At 39.3% G+C, this 26,522-nt stretch overlaps 1 protein-coding gene across 5 annotated transcripts in view; it reads left to right on the top strand.

Annotated features, from left to right (window-relative positions):
* HACE1 (HECT domain and ankyrin repeat containing E3 ubiquitin protein ligase 1) overlaps positions 1-26,522 on the top strand; it is a 133,659-nt gene that overhangs the window by 39,259 nt on the left and 67,878 nt on the right. For 3 of the 5 annotated variants that reach the window (XM_030809514.1, XM_003258381.2, XM_030809513.1), the window contains one exon: positions 9,561-9,643. The exons of the other annotated variants lie outside the window; for them this stretch is intronic. In XM_030809514.1, coding sequence (XP_030665374.1) covers positions 9,561-9,643 — 83 coding nt within the window. The remainder of the gene's footprint in view (positions 1-9,560; positions 9,644-26,522) is intronic. 5 annotated transcript variants of the gene reach the window in all.

The following is a 26,522-nucleotide window of genomic DNA, read 5'->3' as shown; positions in this document are numbered from 1 at the left end:
ACCATCGATGGGCATTTAGGTTGATTCCATGTCTTTGCTATTGTGAATAGTGTAGCAGTGAACATATATGTGCGTGTATCTTTATAATAGAATGATTTATATTTCTTTTGGGTATATACCCAGTAATGGGATTGCTGGGTCAAATGGTATTTCTGTCTTTAGGTCTTTGAGGAATCACCACACTGTCTTCTACAATGGCTGAAATAATTTACTCCCACCAACAGTGTTTAAGCCTTCGTTTTTCTCTTCAACCTTGCCAGCATCTGTTGTTTTTTGACTTTTTAATAATATCCATCCTGACTGGTGTGAGATGGTATCTCATTGTGGTTTTGATTTGCATTTCTGTAATGATCAGTGATGTTGAGCTTTTCTTTCATATGATTGTTGGCCACCTATATGTCTTCTTTTGAGAAGTGTCTGTTCATGTCCTTTGCCCACTTTTTAATGGGGTTGTTGTTTTTCGTAAATTTGTTTAAGTTCCTTATAGATGCTGGATATTAGACTTTTGTCAGATGCATAGTTTGCAAAAATTTTCTCTTGTTCTGTAGGTTTTCTGTTTATTCTGATGATAGTTTTTTTTGCTATGCAGAAACTCTTTAGTTTAATTAGATCTCAACTTTTAATTTTTGCTTTTGTTCCAATTGCTTTTGGCGTCTTTGTCAGGAAATCTTTGCCCATGCCTAAGTCCTGAATGGTATTGCCTACATTGTTTTCCAGGGTTTTATGGTTTTGGGTTTTACTTTTTTTTTTTTTTTTGAGACGGAGTCTCACTCTGTTGCCCAGGGTGGAGTGCAGTGGCATGATCTTGGCTCACTGCAAACTCCACCTCCCGGGTTCAAGCGATTCTTCTGCCTCAGCCTCCTGAGTAGCTGGGATTACAGGCGTGTGCCACCATGCCCAGCTAATTTTTGTATTTTTGGTAGAGATGGGGTTTCACCATGTTGGTCAGAGTGGTCTCGAACTCTTGACCTCGTGATCCACCAGCCTCAGCCTCCCAAAGTGCTGGGATTACAGGCGTGAGCTGCTGCATGTGGCCTGGGTTTTACATTTAAGTCTTTAATCCATTTTGAGTTAATTTTTGTATATGGTGTAAGGAAGGGTTTCAGTTGTTTTCCTATAGCTAACCAGTTATTACAACACCATTTATTTAATAGGGAATCCTTTCCCCATTGCTTGTTTTTGTCAGGTTTGTGGAAGATCAGATAGTTGTCAGGGTGCGGTCTTATTTGTGGGTTTTCGATTCTGTTTCATTGGTCTATATGTCTGTTTTTGTACCAGTACCATACTGTTTTGCTCACTATATCCCTGTAGTATAGTTTTAAGTTGGGTGGTGTGATGCCTCCAACTTTTGTTTCTGCTTAGGATTGCCTTGTCTATTTGGGCTCTTTTTTTGGTTCCATATGAGTTTTAAAATAGTTTTCTCTAGTTCTGTGAAGAACATCAATTGTAGTTTAATAGGAATAGCATTGAATCTATATAAATTGCTTTGGTTAGTGTAGCCGTTTTATTGATACTGATTCTTCTGTCCATGAGCATGGGATGTTTTTCCATTTGTTTGTGTCATCTCTGATATCTTTGATCAGTGGTTTGTAGTTCTCCTTGTAGAGATCTTTCACTTCCCTACTTAGTTGTATTCCTAGGTTTTTTATTCTTTTTGTGGCAGTTGTGAATGGGAGTTCATTCTTGACTTGGCTCTCAGCTTGACTCTTGGTGTATAGGAATGCTAGTGATTTTTCCACGTTGATTTTGTATTCTGAGACTTTGTTGAGGTTGTTAATTGGCTTAAGAAGCTTTTGGGCTGAGACTGTGGTATTTTCCAAATATAGTGTTATGTCATCTGCAAACAGGGATAGTTTGACTTCTTTTCTTCCTATTTGTTTGGCCTTTTGTTTTTTTCTCTTGCCTGATTGCCCTGGCGAGAACCTCCAATACTATGTTGAATAGGGGTGGTGAGAGACAGCATCCTTGTCTCATGTTGGTTTTCAAGGTAATGCTTCCAGCTTTCGCCCATTCATTATGATACTGGCTGTGAGTCTGTCATAGATGGTTCGTATTATTTGGAGGTATGTTCCTTCAATACCTAGTTTTTTGAGAGTTTTTTTTTTTTAAAACACAAATGGATGTTGAATTTTATCAAAAGCCTTTTCTGCATCTGTTGAGATAATCATGTGGTTTTTGTCTTTAGTTCTGCTTATGTGCTGAATCACATTTATTGATTTGTGTATGTTGAACCAACCTTTAATCCTTAGGTTGAAGCCTACTTGATTATGGTGTATAAGCTTTTTGATGTGCTGCTGGATTCTGCTTGCCAGTGTTTTTGTTAGGGATTTTTGCATCAATTTCATCAAGGGTATTGGTCTGACATTTTCTTTTTTTTTTTTTGTATCTCTGCCAGGTTTTGGTGTCAGGATAATGCTGGCTTCATAGAATGAGTTAGGGAATAGTCCCTTCTCAATTTTTTGGAATAGTTTGAATGGGAATGGTAGCAGCTTTTCTTTGTATATCTGGTGGAATTCAGCTGTGAATTCATCTGGTCCTGGGCTTTTTTTGGTTGGCAGGCTTATTTTCTATAATTTCTATAACAGTAGTGAACACTTGCTACTCTCCATGTCACTCCTATTTTGGGACCTTACAGACACAACTTCTAGGTCAATGATCAGAGGAAAGCCATGATTAGAAGGCCCACGTAGTCCTTCTCTTATAAAATAGTGACCAAAATACTTGTTTCTCTTATATTTGAAAGCTATACTTGACTACTTGTTTTCAGTTTAGAGGAATTACATAGATTATAATATAGTTTTATATAACAGTGTTTTCATTACATAGATTACAGAATTCATGTTGGGTAGAAGTAAATTTAAATAGACATGTGAATACTATGCCTTAAAAATATTTTATTAGTATTAAAATCTTCTGATAAGAATGCTAGTCCCTTAAACCACCCTTCCTCTTTGTTAAGTCATGATCACCAGAGGCAACAATTTTCAACTTTCTAAACTTTTCCTTTAATATGTATTTCCAAATAATAAGCTTCCATGGCTCTTTCTCAGTTTATGACTTTTAGATACTAATCATTTCTTGTTATGGTAAATGATGATTTATAAGTTTTGATTAGACAATATTGGTTATATATAGTTAAGAAAGTATTATTTACTGCTCAGTCAAGTAGTGAACTGTAATGTTCTTTTTTGAGGATGACTATTTTTCTTGAAGTTAATAATTGGGTTTGCTCAATTTTCTTTGTATGAATCAGCATTTCTTTATCTATATGCTCCCATAAAATATCTCTTCATACTCTCTTCTACAAAGACAGATTCATTAGATAGTTTGTCAGTTCCGTCTTTCTTTCTCCTCTATATTAATTCATGTTCACCTGATATAAAGAACTACCTGAGGCTGGGTAATTTATGAAGAAGAATTTTAATTGACTCACAGTTCTGCAGGCTTAACACGAAACATGACTGGAAAGCCTCAGGAAACTTACAATCATGGTAGAAAGTGAAGGGGAATCAGGCAGCTTGTTCACATGGCAGCAGGAGAGAGAGAGAGTGTGTGAGGGGGAAGTGCCACACTTTTAAACCTGCAGGTCTTGTGAGAACTCATTCACTATCACAAGGGCAGCAAGGGAGAAATTCGCCCCCATGATCCAGTCACCTCCCCCCAGACCCCTCTTCCAATCTGACATGAGATTTGGCGGGGACACAAATCCAAACCATATCATTCCACTCCTAACCCCTGCCAAATTTCATGTTCTTCTCGTATTGGAAAATACAATTATCCCTTCTCAACAGTCCTCCAGTCTTAACTAATTTCAGCATTAACTCAGAAGTCCACAGTTCAAAGTCTCATCTGAGACAGGTGAGTCCCTTCTGCCTGTGAGCCTGTAAAATCAAAAACAAGTTAGTTACTTCCAAGATACAGTGGGGGTACAGGCATTGAGTGAGTGCTCCAAGTGGGAGAAATTGGCCAAAACACAAAGGCTACAGGCCCCATGCAAGTCTGAAACCTAGCAGGGCTGTCATTAAATCTTAAAGCTCCAAAATAATTTCCTTCGACTCCATATCTCATATCCAGGGCACACCGATGCATGGGTTGGGATCCTGAGGCCTTGGATAGCTCCACCCCTGTGGCTCAGCAGGGTACAGCCCCCTAGACTGCTTCCACAGGCTGACATTGAGTACCTGTGGCTTTTTCAGGTGCACTATGCAAGCTGTCAGTGGGTCTCCTATTCTTGGGTCTGGAGGGTGGTGGCCCTCTTCTCACAGCTCTACTAGGCAGTGCTCCATGTGGAGGGTTCTAACTCCACATTTCCCATCTGTACTGCCCTAGTAGAGGTTCTCCATGAGGGCTCTACTCCTGCAGCAGACTTCTTCCTGGACAGCCAGGCATTTCCCTACATCCTCTGAAATCTAGGCAGAGGTTCCAAAACCTCATCTCTTGCCTTCTGCACACCTTCAGGCCCAGCACCACGTGGAAGCTTCAAGGCTTGGGCTTGCACCCTCTAAAGCAGTGGCCTGCGCTGTACCTTGGCCCCTGTTAGCCATGGCTGGAGCTGGAGCTGGAGCATCTGGGACGCAGAGCACTACGTCCCGAAGCTGCACAGAGCAGTAGGGCCCTGGGTCCGGCCTGTGAAGCCATTTTCCCTCCTAGGCCTCCAGGCCTCTGATGTGTGGGGCTGCAGTGAAGGTCTCTGACATGCCCTGGAGACATTTTTCCTGTTGTCTTGTTTATTAACATTCAGCTCCTTGTTACTTATGTACACTTCTGCAGCTGGCTTGAATTTCTCCCCAGAAAATGGGTTTTTGTTTTCTACTGCATGGTCAGGCTGCACATTTTCCAAACTTTGTGTTCTGTTTCCTTTTTTTTTTTCTTTTAGGTTGTAGTTTTGCTCTTGTTGCTCAGGCTGGAGTGCAATGCGGTGATCTCGGCTCACTGCAATCTCTGCCTCCTGGGTCCAAGCAATTCTCCTGCCTCAGCCCCCCGAATAGCTGGAATTACAGGTCCCTGCCACCACGCCTGGCTAATTTTTGTATTTATAGTAGAGGTGGGGTTTCACCATATTGGCCAAGCTGGTCTCAAACTTCTGACCTCAGGTGATCCGCCCGTCTCAGCCTCCCATAGTGCTGGGATTACAGGCGTGAGCCACTGTGCCTGGCCCTCTGTTTCCCTTTTAAACATATTCCAATTTCAAACCATCTCTTTGTGAATGCGTGTAAGTGAATGCTTTCAGAATAAGCCAGGTCACATCTTGAATGCTTTGCTGGTTAGAAATTTCTTCCACCATAGTCTGGGCATGCTGAGTCACGCCTGTAATCCCAGCACTTTAGGAGGCCAAGGTGGGTGGATTCACTTGAGGTCAGGACTTCAGGACCAGCCTGGCCAACAGGGTGAGACCCCATTTCTACTAAAAACAGAAAAAATTAGCTGGGTGTGGTGGCACATGCCTATAATCCCAGCTCCTTGGGAGGCGGGAGAATCACTGGAACCTGGGAGGTGGAGGTTGCAGTGAGCTGAGATCATGCCATTACACTCCAGCCTGGGAGACAGAGTGAGACTTTGTCTCAAAAAAAAAAAAAAAAAAAAAAAAAAAATTTCTTCCACCAGATACCCTAATTCATCTCTTTCAAGTTTAAAGTTTCACAGATCTCTAGGGCAGGGGCAAAATGCTCCAGTTTCTTTTTGCTAAAGCATAGCAAGAGTGATCTTTACTCCAGTGCCAGTAAGTTCCTCATCTCTGTCTGAGATCACCTCAGTCTTGACGTCATTGTTGATATCACTATCAGCAGTTTGATCAAAACCATTCAACAAGTCTCTAGGAAGTTCCAAACTTTCCCACATCTTACTGTCTTCTTCAGAGCCCTCCAAACTGTTCCAACCTCTGCCCCTTACCCAGTTCCAAAGTCGCTTCCACATTTTCAAATGTCTTTATAGGAGTGTCCCACTCCTGGTACCAATTTTCTGTATTAGTCAATTTTTCACGCTGATATAAAGAACTACTTGAGATTGAGTAATTTGTGAAGAAAAGACGTTTAATTGACTCAGAGTTCTGCTGGCTTAACAGGAAGCATGACTGTGAGGCCTCAGGAAACTTAGAATCCTGGTGGAAGGCAAAGGGTGGAAAGCAAGCACCTTCTTCACATGGTGGCAGGAGAGAGAGAAAGAGCATGAGGGGGGATGTGCCACACACTTTTAAACCATGAGATCTCATGAGAGCAGCAAGGGGGAAATCTGCCCCCATGCTCCGGTCACCTCTCACCAGGTCCCTCCTCCAATTCAACAGGAGATTTTGGCAGGGACACAAATCCAAACCATATCACCCTCTAAACCTAGAAATAATCTTAGTGTCTCTTCCATGTTTGATCTCCATATTCTGGATTCCATATCTTCTATTATGGTTTATTCTCTTTCTTTGGAGGAGGATATGCTTCAGTAGCTTCTTGAGAAAAGGTGCATTGAAGGTAATTTAAAAAATCTTATAAAGTAGTTAAACATGTTTTTTATTTATAACCATCTATTTGAATAATAGTGTAGTTGGCTATAGAATTCTGCATATAGAGTAATTTATCTTACAATTTTGAAGGCTTTTTGCCTTTTAGATTTCTGTGTTGCTGTTGAGAAGTTTAATGCCCACATGATTTCTGTTTATCTCTGGAATCTTTTATCCCTGATGTTATCATGAAATTTCCTTTGACATGCCGTGTTGAAGGTCCTTTAATTTAATAGACTAGACACTTGTTGAGCCTTTTAAACATGGCACCTGATGTCTTTCAGTTCTGGGAACTTTTTTGGTATTATTTCTTGGTTATTCCCCTTTGGTCCCTCACCCACTTTCTTTTCTTTTCTCTTATTTTCTGCAGTATGTCTCCCTTGATTCGCAAATTTTCTCATCTTTCCTATTTTCTACTTTGTCTTTTTATTCTACTTTGTAGAATTCCTGAACATTTTCTTTTTAAACTTCTGTTGAATTTTTATTTATTGCTTTGTATTTTTGATTTCTCATTCCCTGAATATTTTCTACCCAACATCCTTTTTATCATTCCATAGTATAATTCTTTTCTGTTTGAGGTTATCCGTTACTTTTCTAATTTTTCTTGTTTTCTTTGGTTCCCTTTACTGTCTTTGTTATTCTGAGTTTCATTTTTCGGTTTGTTGTAATTTTTGTTTTTCAGGTTAGAGGCCTACTTCAGTTGTATTTTAAATATTGTCTGTTCATTCATGTGTAATGGTGAGGCACTCAAATGTTGGCTGGAAGCGTTGTGTACATGAGTTGAGTTTGTTGACTACTTGGTTTGACTGTACACCAATGTTTCTCAGTCTCAACACTTGATATTTTGGATCTGATAATTCTTTGTTGTGGGGGCTGTCATCTGAATTTTAGGATATTTAGCTGCATCCCTGACCACTACCCACTAGCTGCCAATAGCATTTTCCCTTCCCCGGTCATAAAAATAAAAAAGTTGCCTCACGTTCCCAGGGGAAAATTTAACCTTGGTTGGGGACGACTGCTATAGACCCATTGTCCCGAATTGGGCTGTTTCTTTATTTTTAATTTTTATTTCTTTTTAGAGATAGGGTCTTGCTTTACAGATAGTGTCTTGCATGCAGCACCATGCTTGGCTAATTTTAAAATTTTGTTGTGGAAATGGGATCTCTCTAAATTGCCCAGGCTGGTCTTGAACTCCTGGCCTCAAATGATCTTTCCACCTTGGTTTTCCAAAGTCTTAGAATTACAGGCATGAGCCACCATGTCTGGCTGAACTGAGCTGTTTCACTGGGGACTTTCTAATGCCAATATCTGTAAGATTCTTTTCTGATGCCAGTCTTGAGAGGAAGCTTTTAATTCCTTCTACTTGAGGTTTTTAAGCCTGCCTGCTGGATTTCTGGGAGCCTAGTTGGAACATGGAGGCTGGAGGTTTTCACTTAATTTGTTGTTTTCACGATGGCTCCTCATCTTTGCTCTACCTGTGTGTCTTGTCTCCCAGTCCAGAGCCTCCCTGTTCACTTTGTGCAGAGAATAAACTTCCCATCTTCTGAGACAGTATAAAGAGGGGTTAGTTAGTTAACTGGATGGGATGGGAAGAAAGGTCCTAGGGGAGAGTCTGTTTCTTTTATTGACTTTCAACTATTCCTCCTATTTTTAGCTCTACATAGCCATTCCTATATTCCAAGGTACCTGGTACTTCCAATTCCTCTATTCCTTTTTTGTTTTCTTAATGTGTGTGTTCTGTAGTAAGAATTTAGTTGCTTATTGTTAGAATCCCCATTTGTGGGCAGTTAGACTTCAGCTTTCTGTGATCTGCTAAGTCAGTTACTATTTCTCCATTTGCTTGCTATCTTTCCAAAACTTACTGACTTATCCAGTACGTTGTTTTCTTTCTTGTTCTTCCTTTGGGTGTTTAGTTTTATTATTTTACTGACATTGTACTTTGTTTAAAAGCAGCAAAAAAGATGAACAGATAGGTTAAATCCAGAAGTAATAAGTATCTAATTTCAAACTATTTTATTTTTTTTTTAGACGTGGGGTCTTGCTCTGTTGCCCAGGCTGGAGTGCAGTGGTATAATATAATTCATAGTAGCCTTGAACTCCTGGGCTCAAATGATCCTCTGGCCTCAGCCTCCTGAGTAGCTAGGCCTACTACTATGATGTGCTACCATGACTAGCTCATTTTTTAATGTTTTTGTAAAAATGGGGTCTCACTATGTAGACTAAACTGGTCTCAAACTACTGGCCTCAAGCCACCTACTGCCTCATGTTTTATGTTTTTACATTTTCTTCCTTTTTGCAGGAAAAACTGAAATGAGGATTTTAGGAATAAAACCATAACTTTTTTTTTAAAGGTTTTCAGCTGGGCCCTGTCCTGTCCTTTATCAACAGATATATATTTTTAAGATTTTATATTAGTGTACTCTCTCTTAGTATGAGTCAAATGATTGGAGGAGTAGAGCTTAGGAGACTAAGTATGTATTAATGGCAATCAGTGAAATTGAGCCTGTATATGCTACTGTTAATAGCAAAAAGACTTCTTAGCTTTTTAAAATTTTACATTTTAATAATTATGCTCTTGACTTTGGGAAAGTTATTATTCTGGTGCTTATTTTTTTAGAGGTGAAAAATTCTGGTATTTAAAGCAATTTAAATTCAAGTATCTAAAGCAATAGGGTCCAATTCACTAGCCACATGTGGCTATTTAGATTCAAATGACCTACAATTAAATACAATTAAAATTTTAGTTCCTTAGCTGTACTAGCCACATTTCAAGTACTTGGTAGCTATATGTGACTAATGACTACTTTTGATACAGTGCTGATCTAAAGACTTCCATATTAACTCAGTTTCTTTTACATTGATAATTCCACATATATTGTGTTGTGCCTGAGAAACTTAGAGCTTACAAAAAGTTGAATTTGCTCAGCCATAGTAATTGTCATGTGCCCACTCAGTTCCTATGTAAAGCTTCAAGTTGTGGGAAGAACTTTCCTTATATGGATTAGAATTGTGGTAATCGTATCTTTTGTTTGATTCCTCTGGCTTTACTTTTAATTATTTTTTTCCCCCTCAGACAGTGCAATGCTTGCTAGACAGTGGTGCTGATATTAACAGGCCAAATGTATCAGGAGCAACTCCATTGTACTTTGCTTGCAGGTATGATATTTTATATTTCTAGATGCTATATATACTCATATATATATATAAAGAAATATATATATTTCCAGATGTATATATACTCTATTTCTAGACACACACATTTCTGTGTATTTTCCGAAGCTCTCTTATTTTCCCACAAATACTGTGCTCTCTTTTAAGAGGAAGTATAATCTCTCTTTTAAGATGAAGCATTATGGTTCTATTACTTAACTGTATGAGGAAAAGTATTTTCTGTTATATTTATTTGCCATTGCTTTTATGTTACATGTGGAGCTTTTGATTTGCTTGATTACTTCAATTTTAGACCAAGTACTTATTAACAAAAGATAAATCAGTAATCTGGTAATTCCCATCGTTTACTGTGTTATGTAACCAGGTCATTTCCAGTGGGATAAGCTGTTGGAATATATCTTGATCCAGAGCCATGTCTTTTCTTTCTCTGTATCTATAACCAAAAAAAAATCTTGAGTCAGTCTTGTTAGATATTGTTATACATTAAGTTATTTTTGTATTTCTATATTGGTTCATTTTCTTGACGTGTACATTTTGTTCACTTATTCATTAATGTATCCAGCAAATGTTTAGTTAACACTCACTGTGTCATGCATTGTTGTAGGTGTGTAATGCAGTAATAAATAAACTCTAGTCCCTAAGGAGCTAACAGTATAATTATACACACGCTGTCACACCCACACCCACACACATATATAAAAATATATACACACCTATATATTATGTATTATGTAAATGTAGTTTGCAGTTAGCATCAGTTCACAGAACACTATAGTGATTCTTCTTTTTGATTTAAATTATATGAATTATTATATTTATTTAGGCCTTCATATTCCGATATAGAGCTCTCCAGAAAGCTCCTCTCTTCTTCTTTTTTTCTGTTTTATATCATTTTATTGGAAGTTGGTTTTAGGTTGAAAGACGTGTTTTTTTTCTTGTTTAGCTTCTTGTTGGGGTCTCTGATGTTCCTTTGATGAGACCGATTCAGATCATCTATTTAACAACCCTGTATTAGAATTCAGGGGCTTTTGGGTTTCTAGACTTCCAGATCTTTCTGATTCCAGCCATTTTCCTACATTATATTTATGATTTGGTTGCTTGGCTAGAAAACCAGTTCCTTCCATAGTGTCCTGAATTTATGAATAATATCATCATTTGATTCCCTGTAATCATATCGTATCTTGAAGGGTTATCTTTAGATCAGACCTTTTTTTGAAGCTCCAGATTTGAATGTCCATCTGCCTGATTAACATCATCACTTAGAAGTACCGCAGAATCTCAGATATTAACATGTCAAAATACAGCTTCAGATTTTCCTCCTCAAACCTTTCCCCCAGTTTTTCCTCATCTTAATCAATAGAAACCTTATCCTCTCAGTTGTTTAAGTTAGAAATAATTAGGTTATTTTTTATTTCTCTCTCTCTCTTTGTGAACTTGGAATTTATTAGTAAGTTCTATAAATTCTATCTTCAGTATATGTTTGGAATCTGAACTTCTAACTCGACCAAAACCACCTTAATGTTGTTAACTTTTGCCTAGAGTACTGCAGTAATCTCTTCACTGGTCTCCCTGATTCCTATGTTGTTTCCCTCCAATCTCTTCTTTCCTCAGCAAAGTGATCTTAAAAAAAAAAAAAAAAAAAGAATCAGCTCTTGTCACTTTGTGTTCAAGCCTTGTGTATAAAACTTTTCAGTGCCTCGTTGTTACATTTTAAATATAATTCAAGTTCTACCTTGGCCTGTGAGACCTCCATGATTTCACTCCTGTTTAGCTCACTGTACTTGAACCACAGTGATTCTCTTTGCGTTCCTTAAATGCAACCAACTCTTTTCAGCAGGCTTTTCTACATGGTATTTGTTTTGCCTGAAATGTTCTTCCCTAGGCTTTTTACAGGGCTGACTGTTTCTTATTCATGTTACTGCTTAATTAAGTTACTTTTTAGGAAGGCAGTTCCTGACCAATCTAAGCAGGTCATTCCCCAGATTTTTGATCGCAGTATCACAGTCGTTTCCTTCATAGCACTTCCTATTTTGTAGTTGTTTATTTACTTGCTTATAGTCTGTCTCCCCTACATGCCTAAAAACTCAATGAAAGCAAGAATAGTGTTTATTTTGTTTACCATTTTATGTCCAAAGTGTAGTACAGTGTTTTGCACTTAGATGCGTAGTAGATGTTTTTGAATGAATGCATCACTATGAAAAATATCTTATAAAAAACAATGCCATTTATAATAGTTAAAATAGAGATATGTTAGTGTTGTGCAGAACTGGGATATCCCTATAGTTAGTCTGAGCTTAGGGATATGGCAGAAGGATTTTGAAGAAATACTTTCTCCTGGTACTGTATTCCCATCATTTAGTTTTAATGTAGCAAATATTAGATCTTTTTGAACAAGTGTGATTAAGCAAGTCTGTGATGAAATGTAAAACCAAAAAATCATTGTTGTAGAAGAATAATAGATATGGAACATGGTTCTTCTGCAGGCACACTTTTAATTTTACTTGTGATGTCTTGATACAGGTATAAATTAAAAATATAAGTTATTCCCAATGTGTTATTTCTCATAAATGAAAGGGAAAGGAATATAAGAAATAGAACAAGTTAACCCCCAGGACAAATTATAGGGCTCTAAGATAAAGGTTAAATGGAATATATAGTTTTTATTGGTTGAGAAGTATTACTAGATATAATATATTCAAGGGTCAACTACTGAAACTATTTTCTTTGTATTTGAATTTTGCAATTAAATTTAGAATGGTATTAAGATACAGGGGAAAGAACCTAGTTTGTGTAGGCAGGTTCATATCCCAGCACCAGAGCTATACAACATTAGTCAAAATTCTTGATCCCTGAAGTTTTGTTTGTTTGTGAAATGGAAGTGCTGATATCTGCCTGGTGAGATTATTGTGAAGATTAAATGTGATGGCTTCTGTAAAGCATGCTGCAGAGTATTCAACACTTAGTAGTTGATAGGTGCTCACTGAGTTCTGACATACTTCTTTCACTCTTCAGTGAGCATAAAGTTGTGTTGTCCTCATTTAATTTAATTGCTCTACAGGGGTTTCTTTTGTTTCTTGTCTAATTCTGAGCACTGTTTTTTTTTTTTTTAATTTTTGACACAGATCCTCAATCTGTTGCCCAGGCTGGAGTGCAGTGGCGTGATCTTGGCTCACTGCAATCTCCACTTCCTGGCTTCAGGCGATTCTCCTGCCTCTGCCTCTCGAGTAACTGGCATTACAGGCATGCGCCACCACACCCAGCTAATTTTTATATTTTAATAGAGATGGGGTTTTGCCATGTTGCCTGGGCTGGTCTCGAACTCCCGACCTCAGGTGTTCTGGCTGTCTCAGCCTCCCAAAGTGCTGGGATTACAGACATGAGCCACCATGCCTGGCCCTGAGCACTGTTTTATAATGTAGTGTTTCTGTGAGTCTTTTTCAGATGGATTTTGACCTAAAATTATGATAGAAAGGGTTTTCCAGCCAGTTTTCTTCTCTGGATACTCTGGACAGGACATCATAACTCATGTAAACTATATAACTAATGAACTCATTCCTTCTGTCATGTAAAATATAGGCACGCATTGATTTTTTTCCCCCTGCCATCTTTACACACCTTTGTTTTTAAGTCTTTTATATGACTTCTACCAGTATTTCAAATCCTGAAATTATTAGATTGATTTTATATTCAATCCTTATGTTCCCAGTTCCTTCGACTGGGTTCTTCAAATAAAGGTTGGGATGTATAATGGTTTTCAGGTATTTTCTGTGTTTGTAGATAACTTTTATTGTATTAGGAAAAGCAAGATTTGGTTAGAGTTGTATAGATACAGTAAATTAGTAAGATGTTAACAGAGTTTTAGAGGTCTCTACTAGAGTCAGAAAGGGCTAAGATTTAGAACGTGGATTTGTAGCTACTGTGAAGCAACTCGTTTCAATTAGAGTATTCAAAATCAAAGTAGCCATATAAAAGAGTTCTTAGACTGGGCCAGGCACAGTAGCTCACACCTGTAATCCCAGCACTTTGGGAGGCTGAGGCGGGTGGATCACGAAGTCAAGAGATCAAGACCATCCTGGCCAACATGGTGAAACCCCGTCTCTACTAAAAATACAAAAATTAGCTGGGCGTTGTGGCATGCGCCTGTAGTCCCAGCTAGTCTGGAGGCTGAGGCAGGAGAATCACTTGAACCCAGGAGGCGGAGGTTGCAGTGAGCCGAGACTGCACCACTGCACTCCAGCCTAGGTGACAGAATGAGACTCCATCTCAAAAAAAAAAAAAAAAAAAAAAAAGACTTCTTACACTTAAAATTGTACACTTTCAGCATAGGAATGGACCTTTAGAAAATATGATCTGTTTCATAAGCCATCCCCAATAATATTACAACTGTCTGGACTATTTACACTTATGCCAAATTCTCAAATTTATAAGGATGAAAGAGTCCAAAGTTAGGGGGCTGAAAGTGTTTGAGAAATCAGATCTAAGTGCTTTAGAAGCCACCACAAGTTTCTTATTAGTTAAATTTTTGTCGACTTCTTAGTTTTCATAAAATACATTGGCGGAGGTGGAGCCAAGATGGCCGAATAGGAACAGCTCCGGTCTCCAGCTCCCAGCCCCAGCGACACAGAAGACGGGTGATTTCTGCATTTCTGCTTGAGGTACTGGTTTCATCTCACTAGGGAGTGCCTAACAGTGGGTGCAGGACAGTCGGTGAAGCGCACTGTGCGCGAGCGGAAGCAGGGCGAGGCATTGACTCACTCGGGAAGCGCAAGGGGTCAGGGAGTTCCCTTTCCTAGTCAAAGAAAGGGGAAGCAGACGGCACCTGGAATATCGTGTCAGTCCCATCCTAATACTGCGCTTTTCCAACGGGCCTGGAAAACGGCACACTAGGAGATTGTGTCCCGCACCTGGCTCGGAGGGTCCTATGCCCACGGAGTCTCGCTGATTGCTAGCACAGCAGTCTGAGATCAAGCTGCGAGGCGGCAGCGAGGCTGGGGGAGGGGCGCCCGCCATTGCCCAGGCTTGCTTAGGTAAACAAAGCAGCCAGGAAGCTCGAACTGGGTGGAGCCCACCACAGCTCAAGCAGGCCTGCCTGTCTCTGTAGGCTCCACCTCTGGGGGCAGGGCACAGACAAACAAAAACTCTGCAAGAACTTCCACAGACTTAAATGTCCCTGTCTGACTGACAGCTTTGAAGAGAGTAGTGGTTCTCCCAGCACGCAGCTGGAGATCTGAGAATGGTCAGACTGCCTCCTAAAGCGGGTCCCTCACCCCTGAGCAGCCTAACTGGGAGGCACCCCCCCAGTAGGGACAGACTGACACCTCATTCAACCCGGTACTTCTCTGAGACAAAACTTTCAGAGGAACTATCAGACAGCTGAATTTGTGGTCTCACGAAAATCCGCTGTTCTGCAGCCACCGCTGCTGACACCCAGCCAAACAGGGTCTGGAGTGCACCTCTAGTAAACTCCAACAGACCTGCAGCTGAGGGTCCTGTCTGGTAGAAGGAAAACTAACAAACAGAAAGGACATCCACACCAAAAACCCATCTGTACATCACCATCATCAAAGACAAAAAGTAGATAAAACCACAAAGATGGGGAAAAAACAGAACACAAAAACTGGAAACTCTAAAAAACAGAGCACCTCTCCTCCTCCAAAGGAACGCAGTTCCTCACCAGCAACGGAACAAAGCTGGATGGAGGATGACTTTGATGAGTTGAGAGAAGAAGGCTTCAGACGATCAAACTACTCTGAGCTACGAGAGGAAATTCAAAACAACAGCAAAGAAGTTAAAAACTTTGAAAAAAAATTAGAAGAATGGATAACTAGAATAACCAATGGAGAGAAGGGCTTCAAGGAGCCGATGGAGGTGAAAGCCAAGTTTCGAGAACTACGCGAAGATTGCAGAAGCCTCAGTAGCAGATGCGACCAACTGGAAGAAAGGGTATCGCTGATGGAAGATGAAATGAATGAAATGAAAAGAGAAGGGAAGTTTAGAGAAAAAACGATAAAAAGAAATGAAAAAAGCCTCCAAGAAATTTGGGACTATGTGAAAAGACCAAACCTACGTCTGATTGGTGTACCTGAAAATGATGGGGAGAATGGAACCAAGTTGGAAAACACTCTGCAAGATATTATCCAGGAGAACTTCCCCAATCTAGCAAGGCAGGCCAGCATTCAGATTCAGGAAATACAGAGAACGCCACAAAGATACTCCTCGAGAAGGGCAACTCCAAGACACATTATTGTCAGATTCACCAAAGTTGAAATGAAAGAAAAAATGTTAAGGGCAGCCAGAGAGAAAGGTCGGGTTACCCACAAAGGGAAGCCCATCAGACTAACAGCTGATCTCTCAGCAGAAACTCTACAAGCCAGAAGAGAGTGGGGGCCGATATTCAACATTCTTAAAGAAAAGAATTTTCAACCCAGAATCTCCTATCCCGCCAAACTAAGCTTCATAAGTGAAGGAGAAATAAAACACTTTACAGACAAGCAAACGCTGAGTGATTTTGTCACCACCAGGCCTGCCCTAAAAGAGCTCCTGAAGGAAGCACTAAACATGGAAAGGAACAACCGGTACCAGCCACTGCAAAAACATGCCAAATTGTAAAGACCATCGAGACTAGGAAGAAACTATAGCAACTAACGAGCAAAATAACCAACTAACATCATAATGACAGGATCAGATTCACACATAACAATATTAACGTTTAATGTAAATGGGCTAAATGCTCCAATCAAAAGACACAGACTGGCAAACTGGATAAGGAGTCAGGACCCATCAGTGTGCTGTATTCAGGAAACCCATCTCACGTGCAGAGACACACATAGACTCAAAATAAAGGGATGGAGGAAGATCTATCAAGCAACTGGAAAACAAAAAAAGGCAGGGGTTGCAATCCTAGTCTCTGATAAAATAGACTTTAAACCAACAAAGATCAAAAGAGACAAAGAAGGCCATTACATAATGGTAAAGGGATCAATTCATCAAGAAGAGCTAACTATCCTAAATATATATGCACCCAACACAGGAGCACCCAGATTCATAAAGCAAGTCCTGAGTGACCTACAAAGGGACTTAAACTCCCACACAATAATAATGGGAGATTTTAACACCCCACTGTCAGCATTAGACAGATCAACGAGACAGAAAGTTAACAAGGATATCCAGGAATTGAACTCAGCTCTACATAAAGTGGACCTAATAGACATCTACAGAACTCTCCACCCCAAGTCAACAGAATATACATTTTTTTCAGCACCACACCACACCTATTCCAAAATTGACCACATAGTTGGAAGTAAAGCTCTCCTCAGCAAATGTAAAAGAACAGAAATTATAACAAACTGTCTCTCAGACCACAGTGCAATCAAACTAGAACTCAGGATTAAGAAACTCACTCAAAACCGCTCTACTACATGGAAACTGAACAACCTGCTCCTGAATGACTATTGGGTACATAATGAAATGAAGGCAGAAATAAAGATGTTCTTTGAAACCAACGAGAACAAAGACACAACATACCAGAATCTCTGGGACACATTCAAAGCAGTGTGTAGAGGGAAATTTATAGCACTAAATGCCCACAAGAGAAAGCAGGAAAGATCCAAAATTGACTCCCTAACATCACAATTAAAAGAACTAGAAAAGCAAGAGCAAACACGTTCAAAAGCTAGCAGAAGGCTAGAAATAACTAAAATCAGAGCAGAACTGAAGGAAATAGAGACACAAAAAACCCTTCAAAAAATTAATGAATCCAGGAGCTGGTTTTTTGAAAAGATCAACAAAATTGATGGACCGCTAGCAAGACTAATAAAGAAGAAAAGAGAGAAGAATCAAATAGATGCAATAAAAAACGAAAAAGGGGATATCACCACCGATCCCACAGAAATACAATCTACCATCAGAGAATACTACAAACACCTCTATGCAAATAAACGAGAAAATCTAGAAGAAATGGATAAATTCCTCAACAAATACACCCTCCCAAGACTAAACCAGGAAGAAGTTGAATCTCTGAATAGACCAATAACAGGCTCTGAAATTGTGGCAATAATCAATAGCTTACCAACCAAAAAGAGTCCAGGACCTGATGGATTCACAGCCGAATTCTACCAGAGGTACAAGGAGGAACTGGTACCATTCCTTCTGAAACTATTCCAATCGATAGAAAAAGAGGGAATCCTCCCTAACACATTTTATGAAGCCAGCATCGTCCTGATACCAAAACCTGGCAGAGACATAACCAAAAAAGAGAATTTCAGACCAATATCCTTGATGAACATTGATGCAAAAATCCTCAATAAAATACTGGCAAACCGAATCCAGCAGCACATCAAAAAGCTTATCCACCATGATCAAGTGGGCTTCATCCCTGGGATGCAAGGCTGGTTCAACATACGCAAATCAATAAATGTAATCCAACATATAAACAGAACCAAAGACAAAAACCACATGATTATCTCAATAGATGCAGAAAAGGCCTTTGACAAAATTCAACAACCCTTCATGCTAAAAACTCTCAATAAATTAGGTATTGATGGGACGTATCTCAAAATAATAAGAGCTATCTACGACAAACCCACAGCCAATATCATACTGAATGGGCAAAAACTGGAAGCATTCCCTCTGAAAACTGGCACAAGACAGGGATGCCCTCTCTCACCGCTCCTGTTCAACATAGTGCTGGAAGTTCTGGCCAGAGCAATCAGGCAGGAGAAGGAAATAAAAGGTATTCAATTAGGAAAAGAGGAAGTCAAATTGTCCCTGTTTGCAGATGACATGATTGTATATCTAGAAAACCCCATTGTCTCAGCCCAAAATCTCCTTAAGCTGATTAGCAACTTCAGCGAAGTCTCAGGATACAAAATTAATGTACAAAAATCACAAGCATTCTTGTACACCAATCACAGACAAACAGAGAGCCAAATCATGAGTGAACTCCCATTCACAATTGCTTCAAAGAGAATAAAATACCTAGGAATCCAACTTACAAGGGATGTGAAGGACCTCTTCAAGGAGAACTACAAACCACTGCTCAATGAAATAAAAGAGGATACAAACAAATGGAAGAACATTCCATGCTCATGGGTTGGAAGAATCAATATCGTGAAAATGGCCATACTGCCCAAGGTAATTTATAGATTCAATGCCATCCCCATCAAGCTACCAATGACTTTCTTCACAGAATTGGAAAAAACTACTTTAAAGTTCATATGGAACCAAAAAAGAGCCCACATCGCCAAGTCAATCCTAAGCCAAAAGAACAAAGCTGGAGGCATCACGCTACCTGACTTTAAACTATACTACAAGGCTACAGTAACCAAAACAGCATGGTACTGGTACCACAACAGAGACATAGATCAATGGAACAGAACAGAGCCCTCAGAAATGATGCCGCATAGCTACAACTATCTGATCTTTGACAAACCTGACAAAAACAAGAAATGGGGAAAGGATTCCCTATTTAATAAATGGTGCTGGGAAAACTGGCTAGCCATATGTAGAAAGCTGCAACTGGATCCCTTCCTTACACCTTATACAAAAATTAATTCAAGATGGATTAAAGACTTATATGTTAGACCTAAAACCATTAAAATCCTACAAGAAAACCTAGGCAATACCATTCAGGACATAGGCGTGGGCAAGGACTTCATGTCTAAAACACCAAAAGCAATGGCAACAAAAGCCAAAATCGACAAATGGGATCTCATTAAACTAAAGAGCTTCTGCACAGCAAAAGAAACTATCATCAGAATGAACAGGCAACCTACAGAATGGGAGAAAATTTTTGCAACCTACTCATCTGACAAAGGGCTAATATCCAGAATCTATAACGAACTCAAACAAATTTTCAAGAAAAAAACAAACAACCCCATCAAAAAGTGGGCAGAGGACATGAACAGACACTTCTCAAAAGAAGACATTTATGCAGCCAGAAAACACATGAAGAAATGCTCATCATCACTGGCCATCAGAGAAATGCAAATCAAAACCACAGTGAGATACCATCTCACACCAGTTAGAATGGCCATCATTAAAAAATCAGGAAACAACAGGTGCTGGAGAGGATGTGGAGAAATAGGAACACTTTTACACTGTTGGTGGGATTGTAAACTAGTTCAACCATTGTGGAAGTCAGTGTGGCGATTCCTCAGGGATCTCGAACTAGAAATACCATTTGACCCAGCCATCCCATTACTGGGTATATACCCAAAGGACTATAAATCATGCTGCTATAAAGACACATGCACACGTATGTTTATTGCGGCACTATTCACAATAGCAAAGAGTTGGAACCAACCCAAATGTCCAACAACGATAGACTGGATTAAGAAAATGTGGCACATATACACCATGGAATACTATGCAGCCATAAAAAATGATGAGTTCGTGTCCTTTGTAGGGACATGGATGAAACTGGAAAACATCATTCTCAGTAAACTATCGCAAGGACAAAAAACCAAACACTGCATGTTCTCACTCATAGGTGGGAATTGAACAATGAGAACTCATGGACACAGGAAGGGGAACATCACACTCCGGGGACTGTTGTGGGGTGGGGGAAGAATACATTGGCAATTTCTTGAAGAGAGTATTATCTCAATCAATATTAAAAAATTGAGACTGCCTCAAAAACAATTAACTTCATTTATAAAGAATGATTATTTGTTGAGTAATTTTTTTTAGTTATTTAAACTGAAAAATCTTTTATGCAGCACTCTGAGCAGTCTGAAAGAGGATCGTTGTAATTGAATTACAGGTGAGGCACTTGAGTCCCTAACTGCATTGTGCAGATTTTATATGTTATTAGCTATTTATTGTTTTTAAATCTATTTTAAAATTTATTCTTATTTTAAATTACTAGTTTTTAGAGACAGGGTCTTGTTCTGCCACCCAGGCTGGAGTGCAGTGGCGTGTTCATAACTCACCGCAACCTCCAACTCCTTGGGTCAAGCAATTCTCTCATCTCAGCCTCCCAAGTAGCTGGGACTATAGATGTGCACCACCACACCGAACTAATTTTTTAATTTTTATTTTTAATAAAGTCAAGGTATGTTGTCCGAGCGGGTCTTGAATGCCTGGCCTCAAGTGATTGTCCCATCTAAGCCTCCCAAAGTGCTGAGATTACAGATGTGCGCCACGACACCTGGCCCTTAATCTGTTTTTGAAATGAAATGCCAACTGATCATAAATGAGATTTCTGTGTAGTTTTAGAAATTACTCCAGCTTTCTGAAAATGTTATAGTAGTATTTCTTTTTCTTCATGCTGATTATCCTTTTTAGTTATATATGGTACAGAGTTATTTTGAGGCTTTATTATTTACCTTGTGTATTAAACATTGTCCTGCTTATACATGGTGATCTTGTCTGTTCATCCTGTCTGATCCCCAGTCCATTGTTCTCATAGCACATATCCTCCTGTGTATGATACCATAATTTTTTTAGTACTAATTTTTTTTTTTATTATACTTTTAAGTTCCAGGGTACATGTGCACAACATGCAGGTTTGTTACATAGGTATACATGTGCCATGTTGGTTTGCTGCACCCATCAGCTCATCATTTACATTAGGTGCTTCTCCTAATGCTATCCCTCCCCCAGCCCCCTGACCTCCCGACAAGCCCTGGTGTGTGATGTTCCCCGTCCTGTGTCCAAGTGTTCTCATTGTTTATTTCCTACCTATGAGTGAGAACATACGGTGTTTGGTTTTGTGTCCTTGTGATAGTTTGCTGAGAATGATGGTTTCCAGCTTTATCCATGTCCCTGCAAAGGACATGAACTCCTCCTTTTTTATGGCTGCATAGTATTCCATGGTGTATATGTGCCACATTTTCTTAATCCAGTCTATCGTTGATGGACATTTGGGTTGGTTGCAAGTCTTTGCTATTGTGAATAGTGCCGCAATAAACATACATGTCCATGTGTCTTTATAGTAGCATGATTTATAATCCTTTGGGTATATACCCAGTAATGGGATGGCTGGGTCAAAGGGTATTTCTAGTTCTAGATCCTGGAGGAATCACCATACTGTCTTCCACAACGATTGAACTAATTTATACTCCCACCAACAGTGTAAAAGTGTTCCTGTTTCTCCACATCCTCTCCAGCATCTGTTGTTTCCTGACTTTTTAATGATGGCCATTCTAACTGGCGTGAGATAGTATCTCATTGTGGTTTTGATTTGCATTTCTCTAATGACCAGTGATGATGAGCATTTTTTCATGTGTCTGTTGGTTGCATAAATTTCTTCTTTTGAGAAGTGTCTGTTCATATCCTTTGCCCAATTTTGATGGGGTTGTTTGTTTTTTTCTTGTAAATTTGTTTGAGTTCTTTGTAGATTCTGGATATTAGCCCTTTGTCAGATGAGTAGATTGCAAAAATTTTCTCCCATTCTGTAGGTTGCCTGTTCACTCTGATGGTGGTTTCTTTTGCTGTGCAGAAACTCTTTAGTTTAATTAGATTCCGTTTGTCTATTTTGGCTTTTGTTGCCGTTGCTTTTGGTGTTTTAGTCATGAAGTCTTTGCCCATGCCTATGTCCTGAATGGTACTGCCTAGGTTTTCTTCTAGGGTTTTTATGGCTTTAGGTCTTACATTTAAGTTTTTAATCCATCCTGAATTAATTTTTGTATAAGGTGTAAGGAAGGGATCCAGTTTCAGCTTTCTACATATGGCTAGCCAGTTTTCCCAGCACCATTTATTAAATAGGGAATCCTTTCCCTATTTCTTGTTGTCAGGTTTGTCAAAGATCAGGTGGTTGTAGATGTGTGGCATTACTTCTGAGGGCTCTGTTCTGTTCCATTGGTCTATATCTCTATTTTAGTACCATTACCATGCTGTTTTGGTTACTGTAGCCTTGTAGTACAGTTTGAAGTCAGGTAGCATGATGCCTCCAGCTTTGTTCTTTTTGCTTAGGATTGTCTTGGCAATGTGGCTCTTTTTTGTTTCCATATGAACTTTAAAGTAGTTTTTTCCAATTCTGTGAAGAAAGTCATTGGTCGCTTGATGGGGATGGCATTGAATCTATAAATTACCTTGGGCAGTATGGCCATTTTCACGATATTGATTCTTCCTATCCATGAGCATGGAATGTTCTTCCATTCGTTTGTGTCCTCTTCTATTTCGTTGAGCAGTGGTTTGTAGTTCTCCTTGAAGAGCTCCTTCACATCCCTTGTTAGTTGGATTTCTAGGTATTTTATTCTCTTTGAAGCAATTGTGAATGGAAGTTCACTCATGATTTGGCTCTCTGTCTGTTATTGGTATATAAGAATGCTTGTGATTTTTGCACATTGATTTTGTATCCTGAGACTTTGCTGAAGTTGCTTATCAGCTTACGGAATTTTGGGCTGAGATGATGGGGTTTTCTAAATATACAATCATGTCATCTGCAAACAGGGACAATTTGACTTCCTGTTTTCCTAATTGAATACTGTTATTTCTTTCTCTTGCCTGATTGCCCTGGCCAGAACTTCCAACACTACATTGAATAGGAGTGGTGAGAGACAGCATCCTTGTCTTGTGCCAGTTTTCAAAGGGAATGCTTCCAGTTTTTGCCCATTCAGTATGATATTGACTGTGGGTTTGTCATAAATAGCTCTTATTATTTTGAGATATGTTCCATCAATACCTAGTTTATTGAGAGTTTTTAGCATGAAGGGCTGTTGAATTTTGTCAAAGGCCTTTTCCGCATCTATTGAAATAATCATGTGGTTTTTGCTGTTGGTTCTGTTTATGTGATGGATTACATTTATTGATTTGCATATGTTGAGCCAGCCTTGTATCCCAGGGATGAAGCCAACTTGATTGGTGGATAAGCTTTTTGATGTGCTGCTGGATTTGGTTTTCCAGTGTTTTATTGAGGATTATTGCACCGATGTTCATCAAGGATATTGATCTAAAATTCTCTGTTTTTGTTGTGTCTCTGCCAGGCTTTGGTATCAGGATGATGCTGGCCTCATAAAATGAGTTAGGGAGGATTCCCTCTTTTTCTATTGATTGGAATAGTTTCAGAAGGAATGGTACCAGCTCCTCTTTGTACCTCTGGTAGAATTTGGCTGTGAATCCGTCTGTTTCTGGACTTTTTTTGGTTGGTAGGCTATTAATTATTGCCTCAATTTCAGAGCCTGTTATTGGTCTATTCAGAGATTCAACTTCTTCCTGGTTTAGTCTTGGGAGGGTGTATGTGTCCAGGAATTTATTCATTTCTTCTAGATTTTCTAGTTTATTTGCATAGAGGTGTTTATAGTATTCTCTGATGGTAGTTTGTATTTCTGTAGGATTGGTGGTGATACCCCCTTTATCACTTCTTATTGTGTCTGTTTGATTCTTCTCTCTCTTCTTCTTTATTAGTCTTGCTAGCAGTCTAGCTATTTTTTGTTGCTGTGTTCAGAAAACCAGCTCCTGGATTCATTGATTTTGAAGGGTTTTTTATGTCTCTGTCTCCTTCAGTTCTGCTCTGATTTTAGTTATTTCTTGCCTTCTGCTAGCTTTTGAATGTGTTTGCTCTTGCTTCTCTAGTTCTTTTAATTGTGCTGTTAGGGTGTCGATTTTAGATCTTTCCTGCTTTCTCTTGTGGGCATTTAGTGCTATAAATTTCCCTCTACACACTGCTTTAAATGTGTCCCAGAGATTCTGATACGTTGTGTCTTTGTTCTCATTGGTTTCAAAGAACATCTTTATTTCTGCCTTCATTTCATTATTTACCCAATAGTCATTCAGGAGCAGGTTGTTCAGTTTCCATGTAGTTGTGCAGTTTTGAATGAGTTTCTTAATCCTGAGTTCTAGTTTGATTGCACTGTGCTCTGAGAGACAGTTTGTGATTTTTGTTCTTTTACATTTGTTGTGGAGTGCTTTACTTCCAATTATGTGGTCCATTTTAGAATAAGTGCGATGTCGTGCTGAGAACAATGTATATTCTGTTGATTTGGGGTGGAGAGTTCTGTAGATGTCTGTTAGGTCCACTTGGTCCAGAGCTGAGTTCAATTCCTGGATATCCTTGTTAGCCTTCTGTCGTGTTGATCTGTCTATTATTGACAGTGGTGTGTTTAAGTCTTCCATTATTATTGTGTGGGAGTCTAAGTCTCTTTGTATGTCTCTAAGGACTTGCTTTATGAGTCTGGGTGCTCCTGTGTTGAGTGCATATATATTTAGGATAGTTAGCTCTTCTTGTTGCATTGATCCCTTTACCATTATGTAATGTCCTTCCTTGTCTGTTTTGATCTTCTTTGGTCTAACGTCTGTTTTCTCAGAGACCCGGATTGCAACCCCTGCTTTTTTTTTTTTTTTTGGCTTTTCATTTGCTTGGTAGATCTTCCTCCATCCCTTTATTTTGAGCCTATGTGTGTTTCTCCATGTGAGATGGGTCTCCTGAATACAGCACACTGATGGGTCTTGACTCTTTATCTAATTTACCCATCTGTCTTTTAATTGGGGCATTTAGTCCATTTACATTTAAGGTTAATATTGTTATGTGTGAATTTGATCCTGTCATTATGTTAGCTGGTTATTTTGCCTGTTAATTGATGCAGTTTCTTCATAGCGTTGATGGTCTTTACAATTTGGCATGTTTTTGCCGTGGCTGGTACGGGTTGTTCCTTTCCATGTTTAGTGCTTCCTTCAGGAGGAGCTCTTGTAAGGCAGGCCTGGTGGTGACAAAATCTCTCAGCATTTACATGTCTGTAAAGGATTTTATTTCTCCTTCACTTATGAAGCTTAGTTTGGCTGGATATGAAATTCTGAGTTGAAAATTCTTTTCTTTAAGAATGTCAAATATTAGCCCCCACTCTCTTCTGGCTTGTGGAGTTTCTGCCGAGAGATCCACTGTTAGTCTGATGGGCTTCCCTTTGTGGGTAACCTGACCTTTCTCTCTGACTGCCCTTAATATTTTTTCCTTCATTTCAACCTTGATAAATCTGACAATTATGTGTCTTGAGGTTGCTCTACTTGAGGAGCATCTTTGTGGCGTTCTCTGTACTTCCTGAATTTGAATGTTGGCCTGCCTTGCTAGGTTGGGGAAGCTCTCCTGGATAATATCCTAAAGAGTGTTTTCCAACTTGGTTCCACTCTCCCTGTTACTTTCAGGTACACCAATCAAACATAGATTTGGTCTTTTCACATAGTCCCATATTTCTTGGAGGCTTTGTTCGTTTCTTTTTACTCTTTTTTTCTCTAATCTTGTCTTTTCACTTTATTTCATTAATTTGATCTTCAATCACTGATATCCTTTCTTCCACTTGATTGAATTGGCTATTGAAGCTTGTGCATGCATTACGAAGTTCTCTAGCCATGGTTTTCAGCTCCATCAGGTCATTTAAGGTCTTCTCTACACTGTTTATTCCAGTTAGCCATTCGTCTAACCTTTTTTCAAGGTTTTTAGCTTCCTTGCGATGGGTTAGAACATCCTCCTTTAGCTCAGAGAAGTTGCTATTACCAGCCTTCTGAAGCCTACTTCTGTGAACTCGTCAAAGTCATTCTCCATCCAACTTTGTTCTGTTGCTGGCAAGGAGCTGTGATCCGTTGAAGGAGAAGAGGTGCTCTGATTTTTAGAATTTTTAGCTTTTCTGGTCTGGTTTCTCCCCATCTTTGTGGTTTTGTCTACCTTTGGTCTTTGATGTTGGTTACCTACAGGTTAAGTTTTGGTGTGGATGTCCTTTTTGTTGATGTTGATGCTACTCCTTTCTTAGTTTTCCTTCTAACAGTCAGGTCCCTCAGCTGCAGGTCTGTTAGAGTTTCCTGGAGGTTCATTCCAGACCCTGTTTGCCTGGGTATCACCAGCAGAGGCTGCAGAACAGCAAATATTGCTGCCTGTTCCTTCCTCTGGAAGCTTTGTCCCAGAGGGGCACCTGCCTGTATGAGGTGTCTGTCG

Source organism: Nomascus leucogenys, chromosome 3 (assembly GCF_006542625.1).
Source record: "Nomascus leucogenys isolate Asia chromosome 3, Asia_NLE_v1, whole genome shotgun sequence".
Classification (NCBI taxonomy): Eukaryota; Metazoa; Chordata; class Mammalia; order Primates; family Hylobatidae; genus Nomascus; species Nomascus leucogenys.
This window is presented reverse-complemented; position numbering and strand designations above follow the sequence as displayed.